Here is a 14,057-nt window from a genome sequence, read left to right on the forward strand (position 1 = left end):
GAACTCTTGCTTGCGGAGGTATTTCTGCAAGTAGATCTTAGAAAGCTATTTATTGATTTAAGGCATTGGTGTGCTGATTTATATTTGAACAGAGGATGGGCCAGAGATGTCACTGGAACCAAACAAACAGGGGGCACGAGAGAAGCCTTCCTGCAGGATCCGGGTGTCTCCTCAGCAATGTCTTTGTAGATAGCTGATTCTCTCACACCAAAAGCAAATTGGAGCATGCAACCCTGGTAGTTAAAGTGGTGTCAAAATGCATGAATTCCACAATGTAGCTGCATCTATAGCTATTTCCATATTTTTCTAATTTTAATGACCAAACTGCTGAAGGCAGATAAGGAAGGTATAAAATTAGGTGGACTGTTTTTGTATGAAAAATGTATTTTCAGTAAAGACCTTCTTCCCCCAATACGTATTTTGACTTAGTGATCTGGTTGTAATAACTGACTATTCTCTGAGCCCCATTTCAATTCTTTCCCAAATACATTGATGTGATTAATCTATCTATGGTGTTTTTATAGTATGGCCCCTTATCCACAAATCAATATCTACAGTTCCACTCGCCAATGCTCCAAAAAGTATTTTGGAGGGTGGCTGAAGTGTTTGTGGGCTCTACAGTTCCTCCAGTACAAATCTATCGTATACTTCAGGCCCCCATACAGTCAAAATACAGAGTTCGCAATTGCCTACAGGTTCAGGTATCCAATTCAAGTAAAATTTGTTGCTGTTTTTGACAGAGATTGCAGCATAGCTGGATCAACATTCCCACATTCTTTAGCTTTTTATTTGTGTATAAATACATGTCAATACCACAAGATGGCACTTTCTTACTTGCAACACATACTATTACAAACACTAATCTTCTTCAAGATGTTCAGAATGTAGACTTGGAAACTTTTTTAAAAAGCAAGACCTTCTACAAACAGTTCGTATGTGTATGTTGGATGTATAATAAATAAGGTCAGAGAATAACTTTAAAAAAAGAATTTACAAATATTCCAGATAAGAAAATTTAAATTACAAAAGCAGAATTCATAGTAAAGAAACATAATTACAGTTTTCAATGGTTAAAAATGTATCTAAATGGCTTAATAGTAATTTAAAATATATCTTTGAGCACTCATCATTTCCTTAGTCATCAAAATTTTTGTCCACCTTGTTCTTTAAAAAACAAAACAAAAATAACCCTGCACAGTTAGAAAGCCATCTGGATCTTATTATACCACAAAAACGTAATAATGTTTGTTACCCAGCTCTGACGGAATTAAAATCATGTTCCCATCTATGAAGAATGGTAACTTTGAAAACCAAGGCAAATCCAGATATTTTTGGAAAACATACGAGCCAGCTTTAATAGTTCCAAATACAACTCAAAGGTAAACACTAGAAAACTTATTGTTGAAAGTGGTGAAGAATAAAGAAGACTGCACTAATATAGTGCGTAAAGATGCAGTGTCCAATCTGTCCTTCAAAGAAAATGTCACCATTTTTCCCACAGGATTGTCATGCTTTTAAAGGTAAAAATCAGTAGAAGACTGTAGAAGTATTTGTTTCTTCTTATTCCCATTTATCAACAGGAAGAAATGTATTTCTGAGGTTCTGTCTGGGAAAGGGTTCTCAACGATATAGAAGGTTCTTTAACATCAGCTTTTAGATAAACTAAGAGGCAAAATGAAGTTTGTTAGTTGTACTCTGCCCACTTGTATCCGTTTCTTCCAAAAAGAAAGTTTGATATAATACTTTAACTGAGATTTTTTTTTAAGCAGGGGAGAGAAGCAATTAAGGCAGTTGATGTCTACATTTGGATTTCTTTCTTGGTTACATGTCAACATCTCCGTCGTAGGCTAAAGTCAAACACTTCTGTTGAGGAGGAACAGGTTGTTGTTGTTTTGGTTTTTTACTAAAAAAAAAGAAAGAAAAACATTGTTTGAAAGCATGTTAGGGAATTATGAATGTTAACTTCATAATAAAAAAGGACTGTAGATCTAGTCAAGTATAAGCACTATTGATTCAATGGAAGAACTAAGCTCTTGATTTTTCAAGAAATTCTAAAATCAATAGAACTTTGAAGGTACTCATTTTTTGTGCATTAGACCATTTCCAAATCTGCAATTTAAATTATTAAATTACATAGCTAAAAATTACATTATTGCAATGTACTAATTTTTATCAAAAAGAGTCTGACTACAACTCTATGGATATACCTCCAAATTCTGAGATAGACAAGTTCATTAAAAGGCATCTATTGCTGAAGGAAAACATCATTGCTATAGTAACAATCCAAAAGAAGGGATAATATACTGGAGAAACAAGTTCCTGTAACAACTTTGAAGACAATAAATCTACTACTTACTCATAATCAAAAAGCATTAGAAATGGTGGTCAAAATCTTGTGTGGCAGTTACAAATGTGTAGCCAGCAGTTACATATGTGTGACTATTATGATTCATGGTTGCTACATAGCTCCTAGTTTATGAGCTATAAAAGGACCATGAAAGTCTGCCAATCTCCATTTATGAGGAAGCTGCCACTGCAATCAATGGACATTTGTTTCCCTGTCATTCAGGAAGCAGGTCACTGTCATTCATACTCCCCTTGCAGAAATGATCTCTCTCACAAGGGGGAATTGTGGCAGGGGCCTTATTTTTGCCTGTCACAATGAAGATTGCTCCTGGGAATGAGTGGAGACACAAACCAGCTGCTTCCTGAGAAACAGAAGAACAGACTCCCGTCAACTGCAGTGGCTGCTACCAGTTAAGTGGGGTAGAATTCACTGCGTAGCACCATAACTGCAATGCTTGCATGTTCGTAAAGTTCACTCATAATTCCAGCCATTATCTTGTCTTTCAGAAACTCTTTTTCCTCTTGCCACTGCAATACTTTTCATAACTAAAAGAAGAAAACACTACTGCATCTAAAATCGGACCTATCTCTTCAGCATAAGCACTGCTGAGGCAAGAGTATCAAACACATTTCTAGCTGGATATTCTGTCATTTCTTCAGACTAAGAAAAAAAATCTAACATGATTGAATGAAAATGTTTTTAAATATCATATAATAAAATCTTTTGAGATGCCACATTGCTTCCTAATTGTTTTTAGTGGAGAAGAATTAACTGAAATGTTGTCTTTACAAGTTGATTGAAATTAATGAAACTGATTACGTTGATTTAATTTGAACAATTCCAGCCATCATCCTGTGTGTGAGATACATATGTTAGCACAGTACTTACAGAGCTACACAGTGAACCCCATCCCAACCCATATCCAGTCCCCACTGACAGGGAAGCAGGCACTGGGATAGACTGGGCTTTGCTTCCCTTTCACTCATGAAGCAGCTGACTGCCATTTCCACTCCATCCCATCAGGAATCTCTGGTGCAGCAGATAGAAACAGGACCCCTGTTGTAATTCCTCCTTGTGCTAGAGATTGCTCATGTGATGGATGGGCAGGCATGTCACCCAGTTGTTTCCTAATTAACAGGAAAACAGACCCCTGTCAATTGCAGCTTCTGCTGCCTGGTAACACTAATTGGGCATTGGGCCACTTTCACTATCCCTACATAGTCCTTAAACTAGGGGCTATGTGGGGCACAGGAATACATAATAGTAATGTGTGTATAACTCTAGGTCATGCATAGCTGCCATAAAGGATGTCAGCCTACACCTTTCTTACCAATGTGTATATCTAAAACTGAGGTGGCTATCTGCAAATAATAGAAAGGAAAGAAAGGAACAGCAATATGGGATACATACCAAACAAGATATGAGGTGAAAATCAGGGAAACTAGAATGAGAAACCCACCAGCTGATACTCCATAGACCCAAATTTTCAATCTTCCATCTGGGACAGATAAGAAAAGAAAAGAAAAAACCCAGAAAAAAATGTAACTTTCAATGATTTTGTATACCATAATAGCCATGTACTATACTAATATAAAAAGAAACAATATATACAAGCCAAGGTATTGTTCAAGAGATGCAATACTTATTTCTCATTCTCTGGAGACAGAAATTCAAGCACTATACTCAACTGCCCACAAATCAAAGTTAGTGCAAAGTTACAGAGAAGGGAATTTTCATTTTGACTTTTGTTCATTTGGGAATATTGCTCTCACAGATTTATATGAAAAATATATTTCAGTGATGTGAATAACCAAAGGCAGATTCCACTTTGTAGCTAGCTGCTGGATGCTATCTGCTGTGCTCATGTAATTTACAACTTGCTGATTTAGAGACCAGATTCAGTTGATCAGTATCCATAGACAGAGAAAACATGAATGAAGCCCGTCGAAAGGTCACTGCATGTCTTCGCCATGCTTTCTCTTGGTCAGTGTTGGTTGGTGCTATATACAAAAACCAATCTCCACATGAAAAAAAACCCTTCTGCATGCAGATCAGAGATAAGCACACAGCCATATTTTGGTCTATGGTTATGACAGTGCATTCCATTTCCCTGGAGCAACATGTTAGACATAATAAATACTGTCAGCAGCAACTACTTGTTAAGTAAGCGCAGGAAACTATACCAAATCATCCTGTCTACCTAGCCAATGATGATTATCACTGTCAGCTCGCACAATTGTGCTCATGTGTTGGAAGAAAGGATAGTTTCATAAACACAGCACCATCAGAATCTGAAATCTTATTCTACCAGGTATGTCTTGTGGACTGGCAACAAAACAATGAAGATATATAGAAAGATATTTGGAACTCTATAATTAAAATTGTACATATTCAGAATGTATCATCCTGTTAATTGACCCTTAAGACTGGTTCCTTTCCTTATTTCACGGCAGTCTCTTCTATAAAAGACAAATGTGTCTATCTGGATATCTGATGTACTGACTGAAAACTGCAGTTGGATGATGCATTGCGAAACAGAATCTAGATCATTGCACACACTTATGTTTTTTGCACAACTTCACAGTTCTATTACTTATGTTGGAAATTGATTTATGTATACAGTTGGCCCTACATATCCATTGCTTCTGTATTCATGGATTTAACCAACTAATCTAAAAGTCAAAATTGATTTCTGCCGCATTCCGATGTGTAGGTATACACAGTTATAGCCTCCTGCCACTTCACAGATCCTCAGGCTCTCTACAGCACTTGTTTGAGTTGTTCACTATTTTATGTAAGAACTGTGATTTTACTACACCATTTTGTACAATGGGACTTGAGAATACACAGATTTTGGTATCCATGGAGAGTCCTGAAACCAAACTTCAATGGATACTGAGGTCTCTCTGCAGTTCCTAGCACAGCAATGTCTGATCCATTCAGTACAGACTTAATTTTTCTGGTTTTTTAAAGTGCCCCACATGTTTAATTATTTTTTTAAAAGTCCTTTGACCTTGGTTAAAAGGTTGAATTGACCATCCTTTGAAAATGTCATGCATTTTTGAGTTGACAGGTTTATGTTTTGGTGCATTCGTTTTAACATCAGCTTTCTTGTCTTCTAGACCAGGTATCTTCATGCAGTAATCCAGGAAACCGTTTGATCTCATTATCTCTGTATAGCCTCTCTCACAGCCACAGACACCAGTCTAGGTAACATGAAAACATAAAACAATGAAGTCAGTTCGCTCTGTAGAAACTCAACACAAAAGATGTTCTGTTGAGCAGTTACTGAATTTCCACTCGTCAATACCAAGTGGTTTATTTGTTTAGATTTAAATCCCAATCTGTTCCCAGGATTTAGGACTGACTGCCCATATTGACTGTCAATATTGTAAAAACAAATTAGAAAAACCAACAAGAAAAAACCCTGGTAATTTGGGGATGTTCTAATCCACATGATTTTCACAATGGATGCTCTTTCTTTTTTCACTTTGATAAATGTATTACAGCAAAAACAATTGAAGACTAATCTGTTTTGAAAAGCCTGCATCAGAATGACTGACAATATATGTTTACAAATTAAATTAAAGTTTTTGTTGCTTATGAGTATCATTTCATTATTGCACCCCCCCCCCTCCTTCTCCCTGCCCCTTTGCTGATGTCTGCAAAAGTGCCCAGTGATGACCAGGAGCTCTCCAGAGCTCCATGGCCATCCATTGTGGCAGTTGTGTGTGTTTGTGTGCGCATGCATTTTCACAGGCTCAATCAATTCCTTCTTCCCTGAGCTGCCAGATGCAGGAAAAAGAGGATGGTGGTTTCAGCCTGTGCAAATAGTGAAGTAGTTCAGATTACCCCCAAAGTGCAGGACTCTTCCACTTTGTTTAACGTGAGGTTTAATCAGGTTAACACAGTTTAGGAAGCAAAAGGACACACCCTCTCCTATCTCGCAAACAGAGATTTGGACAGAGGAAATCCCTTTGAGTTTATGGATTTGATTCCATTTCCATAAACCATCTTGCCTGAATGGGCTATAAACAAGGAGCCCTGTTAACTTAGATTAGTAAACTCAAACTTAATTCTCAATTCTGCACACAAATGCCATGCTCTGCAAAGTATTTTTGAGAGCCAACGAGGTGTCGAGAATTCAGTGTAGAACTAGGACTTTGGAGACCAGGATTTCAATCCCCTCTCAGCCAAAGGAACAACCTTAGGGAAAGGCAATGACAAGAAATCTTGCCAAGAAAACATTGTGATTGGTCCATTAGGGTAGCCATAAGTCAGAAACTTTCCTGTGGTCCTCTTCTAAGCATTGTGCTACAAATCAGTTACTACAACTTCCCGCCAGGAGGTGTTCTGTACATACCAAACAACGTCTCTTCTGTGTTAGAAAGCTTTTTTTAAAAAAAATAAATAAATCTAAAGATAATTTATTGGCTGCCAAAAGTATTAATCCTGACCGTGTACATTGCAATCTCTGGATTACCTGTGTGCAGTAAGAGAAGGGCTTCCTACAGGCTGGGTTGCAATGCCTGGTTGTGGCTGGCTGCATCCGAATGGAACAGCCTCCTGTAAAAACAGTTGTCAAGAAATATTATCAAAGATATATTTCAAAATGAGTCAGGAATGTCTTCAGGTTTCTTTGCTATATAGCAACACTGCTGTGGCCTGCAGAAAGGGGCATGGAATCCATATAACTTCTCCCGACTCCCAAATTCAGGTTGGGTTTTCTAAAAGACATCTGTTCTGCAGACTGATAAATACCTTTATACCTGACATCTCTTCAAAAATGTTAGCTGTATATTTTGGTGTGTATATCCACATGTTGGAGTGTATATCCACAGGTAGAGCCAGTGTGGTACAGCCTCTCTCTGCTTCAGAGGAAGGCAAAGCCAATCCCCCTCTGAACAAATTGTGCAAGAAACCCCTATGATAAGTTCATTTTGGGATCATCAGAAGTCAAAAAGCATGCAATATTCATGGTAAAATATGAATGTGATAAAGCAGGATTTGAAAGCATACAGATAACAGACTTTTTTGGATAGAGATAAGCAAATTAACCCAAGAAATTACACAATCCATTTTAGGGGTGAAAAGGAGGACTATTATTGTTCCTAATATGTTTCCTTTAATACATTGTTGTGTGAAACAACTCTTCAACAACTTGTTTATGCAATGAATGCAGAAAAGTCCAGATTTCTTCATCTACTTTAAAAGCACCATAATTACAGCTGCTACCATGCTAACTTTTTTTCACTTGTTTGATTATCATTCTCATATTTATTTATAGCACACCTCTTTCTCAGTTCAAAACAAAGAGTCTTTACTTGCCCATGGAAAAATACTAAGGGGGGTGCTAGTGTAATTTCTGTGGGAGAGATCTATATCACAGAAGATTCTCTCCTATATTCCAACTAGCTGTAGCTTTGTGGATGGTGAGATAGAGAGAAGAGGCTCCTCAGAAAATTTGGTCCTTCAAATAACCTAGATCTGAGCCATATAGAGATTTGTAGGTTACAGCCAGGACTTTGAATTGTGTCCAGAAATGTTGGCAGCCAGTGGAGCAGTTGCAACAAAGGAGGTTTGTGATCTCTGTAGCCAGCCATGATTAACAATCGTTTTACAGCTTTTTGGGCCAGCTGTAGTTTCCATAGCAGCTTCACATACAGTACATTACAGTAATGCAAACTGGATGTAACTATGGCATATGTCATCATGGTCTGCTCTAACATCTCAAGGAGTTGGTGTAGTTATAGCATGCTATCAGTCTATATCACATTTCAGTACACCTTTATATCAGGTCCCCAGACCTTATGGCAGAATTTCAAAACACTAAATGGTCTGGAGGCCATTACTGTTCTTAAAAAGGGAAAAAAAAGAAAGAAAGAAGGTGGTCAACTTGTGCTTTGGTTTTTATGTTTGTGTGTTCTGGGGTTATATTTTGTTATGAGGCTGTCAAACTTCCAGAAAATCACAAAAATGTTCCTGGAATGTGAGCAGAGGGTTGGGGAGACCATGAGATTCTTGAGGCATCTTCAATCTACACCCCATACTATGTCACCCACTCAGGATGTTAAGAAGAATACTTCCCTTTCCCTCAAAAACGCACACAGTTCAATTGACTTTTCTTTCTCTTAGGAAGGGAAACCCCAAAAGTAAGATAATTGTCCCATCCTTATTTATAAGTAGGAATTCATGAACTTCTATTTTTTTTAAAAAAAAAACAAAACACAAACACATAGCTTTATAGAAAAGACAATGAAAAGATACTGATGTTATATTACAGTTCTTAGAAGTTCAACTCCATGACCATTAAAAACACATTTCAGCTGAAAAATAAGTGATGCATGGAAATAAAAGTTTCTCTTTTCAGTTTTTCTGTTGCCCTCCAAAAGTAAGCCTTTAAAAAAAAATCCAGTGAGCTCATGGCAGTTGACAAAGGCATTATTTTCTTTTAAACCTTTGTGTGCCTGACTCCCTTGTAAGTTAGAGCCCCAAAGCAAAATTACCTTTTGTGTACATTATGGACTTCTTTGATCACACTGCTGAGGCTGCACAACTACAGAGCTCAGAAAACATTGGTTGAAACTAGAATTCCCATGATCCTCCCTAGGAAAGTAATTTTTCCAAACTCTGTTCAAGACATATGGCAGCATTCAGGAAAAGGAGGACAAAGAAAATCTTAGTATGTGCCAACATGCACCACATGCATCTGCTATGCAAACCTCTTATCTGAAGCATATGGTTAGATGTCATTGACCTCAATATACTGAAGGAAGTGCTGACATTTTATTGGCAAACACTGCAGATATGAAAATACCTGTCTCCCTTTTCTCCCCCTGGCTATGTTCGGATACTTATAGCAGAAATCCAAAAAGTTAATTTTTGGAAATATTTCCCAGAGTTTGGTTGGAAGATTCTGATATACCTCCTTCCCCAAATATTTTTAGAAAACAACATTCTAAGACACCCCCCCCCCCCTTTCAGCCAAGCTACGAGTATGTAGCTATTATGCAGGTCTTTCATTTTATGTTTTCATGAAAACTCAAAAGCTTTTCTCTCTCTTTGATTAATGGAGAAAGGTTCGGCACCCTGGCTTAAATCCAATGGCTTGCCCCAGACGGAATCATTGACTCGATGAGTTCAGCCTTAATCCAGGACAGTGCCAAAGTCTCTTTCACACTATGCAGTTATGGTATTAAACAAATTGAAACTGAATCCAGACAAAATAGAGGGTCCTAATCTGGGGAGTAGGGATGTAGATGTGTCAATCGGTCTTGGATGGGATTATACTGCTCTTGAAAGACTGTGTTCGCAGCTTGGCAGTGCTCCCAGATCAATCTCTCCAAACGTCAGCCTAGGTAGATGAGACAGTCAGGAGTGCTTACTATCAGCTTCGGCTGATACTCCAACTGCACCCCTTCCTAGATTTGGAGGACTTTAAGATGGTAGTGCATGTGCTGGTAAACTCAAGATCAGGCTTCTGCAATGCGCTTTACATTAGGCTATCTTTGTACCAAGTCCGGAAACTACAGTAGGTTCAAATTACAGCAGCCAGATTGGTTACAGGAACATCCAGGAGTGAGCATATCACCCCTATCTTAAAGTCACTCAATTTTCTGCCAATTAGTTTCCAGGCAAAGTATAAGCTGTTGGTATTGACATTTAAAGACCTACATGGTTTGGGCCCAATTTACCCACAGGATCACCTCCTCCCATTCAATCTGCCTTGAACATTAAGGTCCTATTTGGGGGGGGGGGGGTGTCTGCTCCAGCCTGCCAGGACCCAAGTGGCAAACATCATCCAGACAACCTTTTTCATTGGCCACCCCATGACTGTGGAATGACCTGCTGATAGAACTCCAACAATTAGATTAGCTGTCAGAATTTAAGACACAAGTGAAGACCTCTGTCTTCTGGCAGCCCTACCCAGGCAGTTTAAATGATTAATTTTAAACTTCGATTATATGTCTAACTTTTGTTTGTGTGTTTTATGGAAATATGTTTTAATATGTGTATTCTACTGAGTCTTTTTAAAATTATTATGTGTTTTGATTATGTCTTTTAGCAATGTTGTAATCTACCTCAAGCCGTGAGAAGAGGCGAGTAAGAAATAAAATTATTATTACTAATTTTGTTTTTATTGTCTATTTTTACTGTCATGGTTGCCTCTTAAAGAATCCTGGGGTTTGTAGTTTGGTCAGGAAACACAGAGGAGCTTTCTCACTGAGGATTCTAAATCCTCCCCATAAACTCCAAATCCTCGGATTCCATAGGATGATAGTATGACAATTTAAATGGAATCATAATGCTATATATGTGTAGAGTGAAAGGATTCTGATATAGCCCAGCAAAACAACAGAACACGAGGGAATTGTTTCTTTTTCCTGTTTTCCCTTCTCAAACAGTCTTATAACTCAGCAGGATTTTCTACTCCATTTCGATAGAGCAGACTTGGAGAAACACCTACCTGTGACGTTCACCCCATCTGATCGCTGGCACCATGCTGTGCGTTCATTATCTTGCCAAAGACTAGTTTTCCAGACATAATTATAACACTTTCCGCCTATAATCCAAATGAAGCAACAATGATCAGTTTATATTTACTTTGCAATGCAACACACTTTTCTTTCAGAAGAAATTAGAAGTTGGTTAAGAGCCAAAGCATACCAAAGCATGAAAAGAGGAATTGGTTATGCTTTCTCTAGGGGTTATATAAATGCAAACTCTAGGGAAGCCAAGTGTTCCACAAATACACCTACAGCATTATCTCTCACCAGGCCTGAAGCGAGGGGGGGGGGGGGTTAGGGGTTCAACCCCCCCCCCCTGAAATGTTTCAGATTTTTTTAAAAAACCTGGTTTACTCATGAATTTTAACTGGTTAACCAAATCCCTATGAGATGCAAATCCCTCTATGAGATGCAAAAAATTAAGAGTCCCTCCAGAACTGCAAGCACTATCTCAAGCAAATGTTGACAATTTATTCACACTGTCATTACTTGCAGCAATAGCCGATGTAGTGAAGCAACCAAGTTGGGGGGGGGGGGGGTTGAATGCTCTCATTAAAGGTGATGATACTCACCTTTAAAGCCTTGCATGGTCTGGGGTCGATGTACCTGAGGGACCGCTTCACGCCTACCAACCCCAGAGATTCTTCCGTTCTGAGGACTAAGATTTGTTGGAAATTCCCAATGTCAAGACCTTGCGTCTAACAGCAACCAGATGCAGAGCCTTTACAGCAGTGGCACCATCACTCTGGAATACTCTGCCACCTGACGTCCGTGCCTTGCAGGACTTATCAGCTTTCCGCAGGGCATGTAAGACATAGCTGTTTCGACAGGCCTTTGATCTTTGATATTGCTGTTTTCAAATTGTTTTAAATTGTTTTTAAATTGTGTTAGATTTTAGCCTGTTCTTGTAAGCCACTCCGAGCCCCAGGGGAGTGGTGGCATATAAGTTCAAATAATAAATAAATAAATAAATAAATAAATAAAGGAGGCCAGACTTGGTGGAGGTGGTTGACAGGGGCGGAGCTGCAGGCTATTGAAGGCTGCTCTGCCCCCTGCTGTGCTCTTTGCTTCAGTGTGAGCTAGGAAACAGGTTTCAACCCCCCCCCGGTGAAAATTTCAACCCCCCCCCCGAAAATTTCACACACCCCCCCCGAAATTTTTTTCTGGCTACGGCCCTGTCTCTCACCCTTTGGATTTGGTCAATGGGGAGGTTAGGTGTGTAGCAAGGCACTGCACAACCAGTTAAACAGTGATGGAAGAAAAGATCCCACTGAATCCGGGGATATGAATTGAATGACTGAACCAATACACCACAATGTATAAAATCTTGGTCTTGGATTCATATGTTTTCCTCACTATTTTCATATGTTTGTCTCACCATTGCCTTATGAATTGTTTCTAGAACAAATATATCACAACATTCATATAACAATATGTCAGTCAACTTTTCTTTGTGATCCTGAGATATGAAGGGCTGAGCTTTAACTATTCCCTACCAGAGCAAGGCCGAGTCTCCACCTCTTGTTCAGGGCAGCTGTCTTGGTTTTCAAAAGACTGAATTATAAATGTTCTTGACCTAGATTGTCGACCCTTTGTCTCAAAACTCCTGCCGTCTATGCATGTCAATTCACAGGGGCTCCATTCCGACCATTCTGTCAAGTGACAATCACCTATAAACAAGAAAAAAGATGGGAAATTTAATGAATTATGGTTTAGGAGAGTTATGTTCTTAAATTCATCTTAGTCAAAAAGTTAGAAGACTCCAAGGGCTCCCTAGTCCACCCTTGTAGTAGGAAACACATATCCTTGACCGAGCTGCCATCTTATTGCAAGTATCTCTCCCATGAATTTACACCTTGCACTCTGTTTTGCCTATTTTCCTCCTAACATGGAGTGTGGGGTTTTGGTAGAAGTGGCAAAGCAAAAAGCGAAAATATGGGTCAGGATACCCTGCTCTACCATTCAGAAAGCAAAGACTTTACTAAACAAAGCACTTATGCCTGCATTCCAATAAAATCAAGTAAGAGCTCAATCTCATTATAGTATTTTTACTAACAGCTTCAGGGGTGCAAACCTGGGTCATCCATTGGCAATTAAGTCTGCTAAGAACAAAGTAATGGTTTCAGGGCTTAGGATCTGGTATTAACAGCAACATCATAAGCAGTAAACATTCGTGATGTTATCACTATTTTGTCACCACTACTAATCACCTAGCATTCAGAGGAACACGTAACGAGAGCAATCTTTGCTCTTGTGCTTACTAAACTGCTACCATGCCAGCCAGTCATGATAAGACAAACAAACCATGCCATTCCGTTCTAAACATTGCATCGGATCATTATGAGAAATACAAAGCATTAAGAATGGAAAACTATGTTTCCTTATTTACCTTCTTCCCCCCATTACGTTTTCCATTCTGAGTTTTATAGCACAAGAGGACAGGGACTGTTTTGTTCTTTTTTTTTCTTATGTGATGCTCCTCTGAGGCTCAGAAAAGTGATGTTTGTGGATTGCAGTACCTAGAATAATCTAAGCAATGCCCCCAAGGTCTGAAATTGCATCTAAAACTGGTCTAGAAACTTTAGCTGGTAGATCTGCTAAATGAAGTAAACCAACTTATAGCACAAACCTCTACTAAGGTAACTACATTGGCTGCCTATTGCTAGTGGGGCAGATTTAAGATTTCATTAGTACCAAAATCTCTAAACAACTGGGAAAATGCCTTCTCACTTATATTCCAATCCTTATTTGGCCTTGATGGTTGCCTAGGGAGCAAATCTCCTTCAAACAACAGTACCATGAGTTACAGATATACATCCCATAGTTGTCCAGGGTATAACATTTAATATTGTGTTGCTCATTCTGTGAAATATTCTTATTTCTGCTATTCAACATAGATTGACAATTATTATTTTAGGTGTATGATGAACATGTAACTATTAATGCCAGCTACATCCAAATGTGATGAATGCAAAGCTGGGGTGAAAATTGCTGGAAGAAACATTAACAACCTCAGATATGCAGATGACACCACTCTGATGGCCGAGGAGCCTTCTAATCAAGGTGAAAGAAGAAAACGCAAAAGCTGGGTTGCAGCTAAACATAAAAAAAAACCAAGATTATGGCAACAAGAAGGATTGACAACTGGAAAATAGAGGGAGAAAATGTGGATTCCGTGACAGACTTTGTATTTCTAGGCGCAA

At 38.7% G+C, this 14,057-nt stretch overlaps 1 protein-coding gene across 2 annotated transcripts in view; it reads right to left on the bottom strand.

Moving 5' to 3' along the window:
• Nucleotides 1-761: 761 nt before the first annotated feature.
• Nucleotides 762-14,057, bottom strand: part of THSD7B (thrombospondin type 1 domain containing 7B) — a 565,817-nt gene continuing 552,521 nt past the window's right edge. For both annotated transcript variants that reach the window (XM_060776084.2, XM_060776085.2), the window contains 6 exons: nucleotides 12,351-12,524; nucleotides 10,815-10,910; nucleotides 6,831-6,913; nucleotides 5,361-5,553; nucleotides 3,758-3,845; nucleotides 762-1,903 (listed from right to left, as the gene is read on the bottom strand). In XM_060776084.2, the coding sequence (XP_060632067.2) occupies nucleotides 1,822-1,903; nucleotides 3,758-3,845; nucleotides 5,361-5,553; nucleotides 6,831-6,913; nucleotides 10,815-10,910; nucleotides 12,351-12,524 (716 nt within the window). In that variant the 3' untranslated portion in view covers nucleotides 762-1,821. The remainder of the gene's footprint in view (nucleotides 1,904-3,757; nucleotides 3,846-5,360; nucleotides 5,554-6,830; nucleotides 6,914-10,814; nucleotides 10,911-12,350; nucleotides 12,525-14,057) is intronic.

The sequence above is a fragment of the Anolis sagrei genome, chromosome 1 (genome assembly GCF_037176765.1).
Source record: "Anolis sagrei isolate rAnoSag1 chromosome 1, rAnoSag1.mat, whole genome shotgun sequence".
Classification (NCBI taxonomy): Eukaryota; Metazoa; Chordata; class Lepidosauria; order Squamata; family Dactyloidae; genus Anolis; species Anolis sagrei.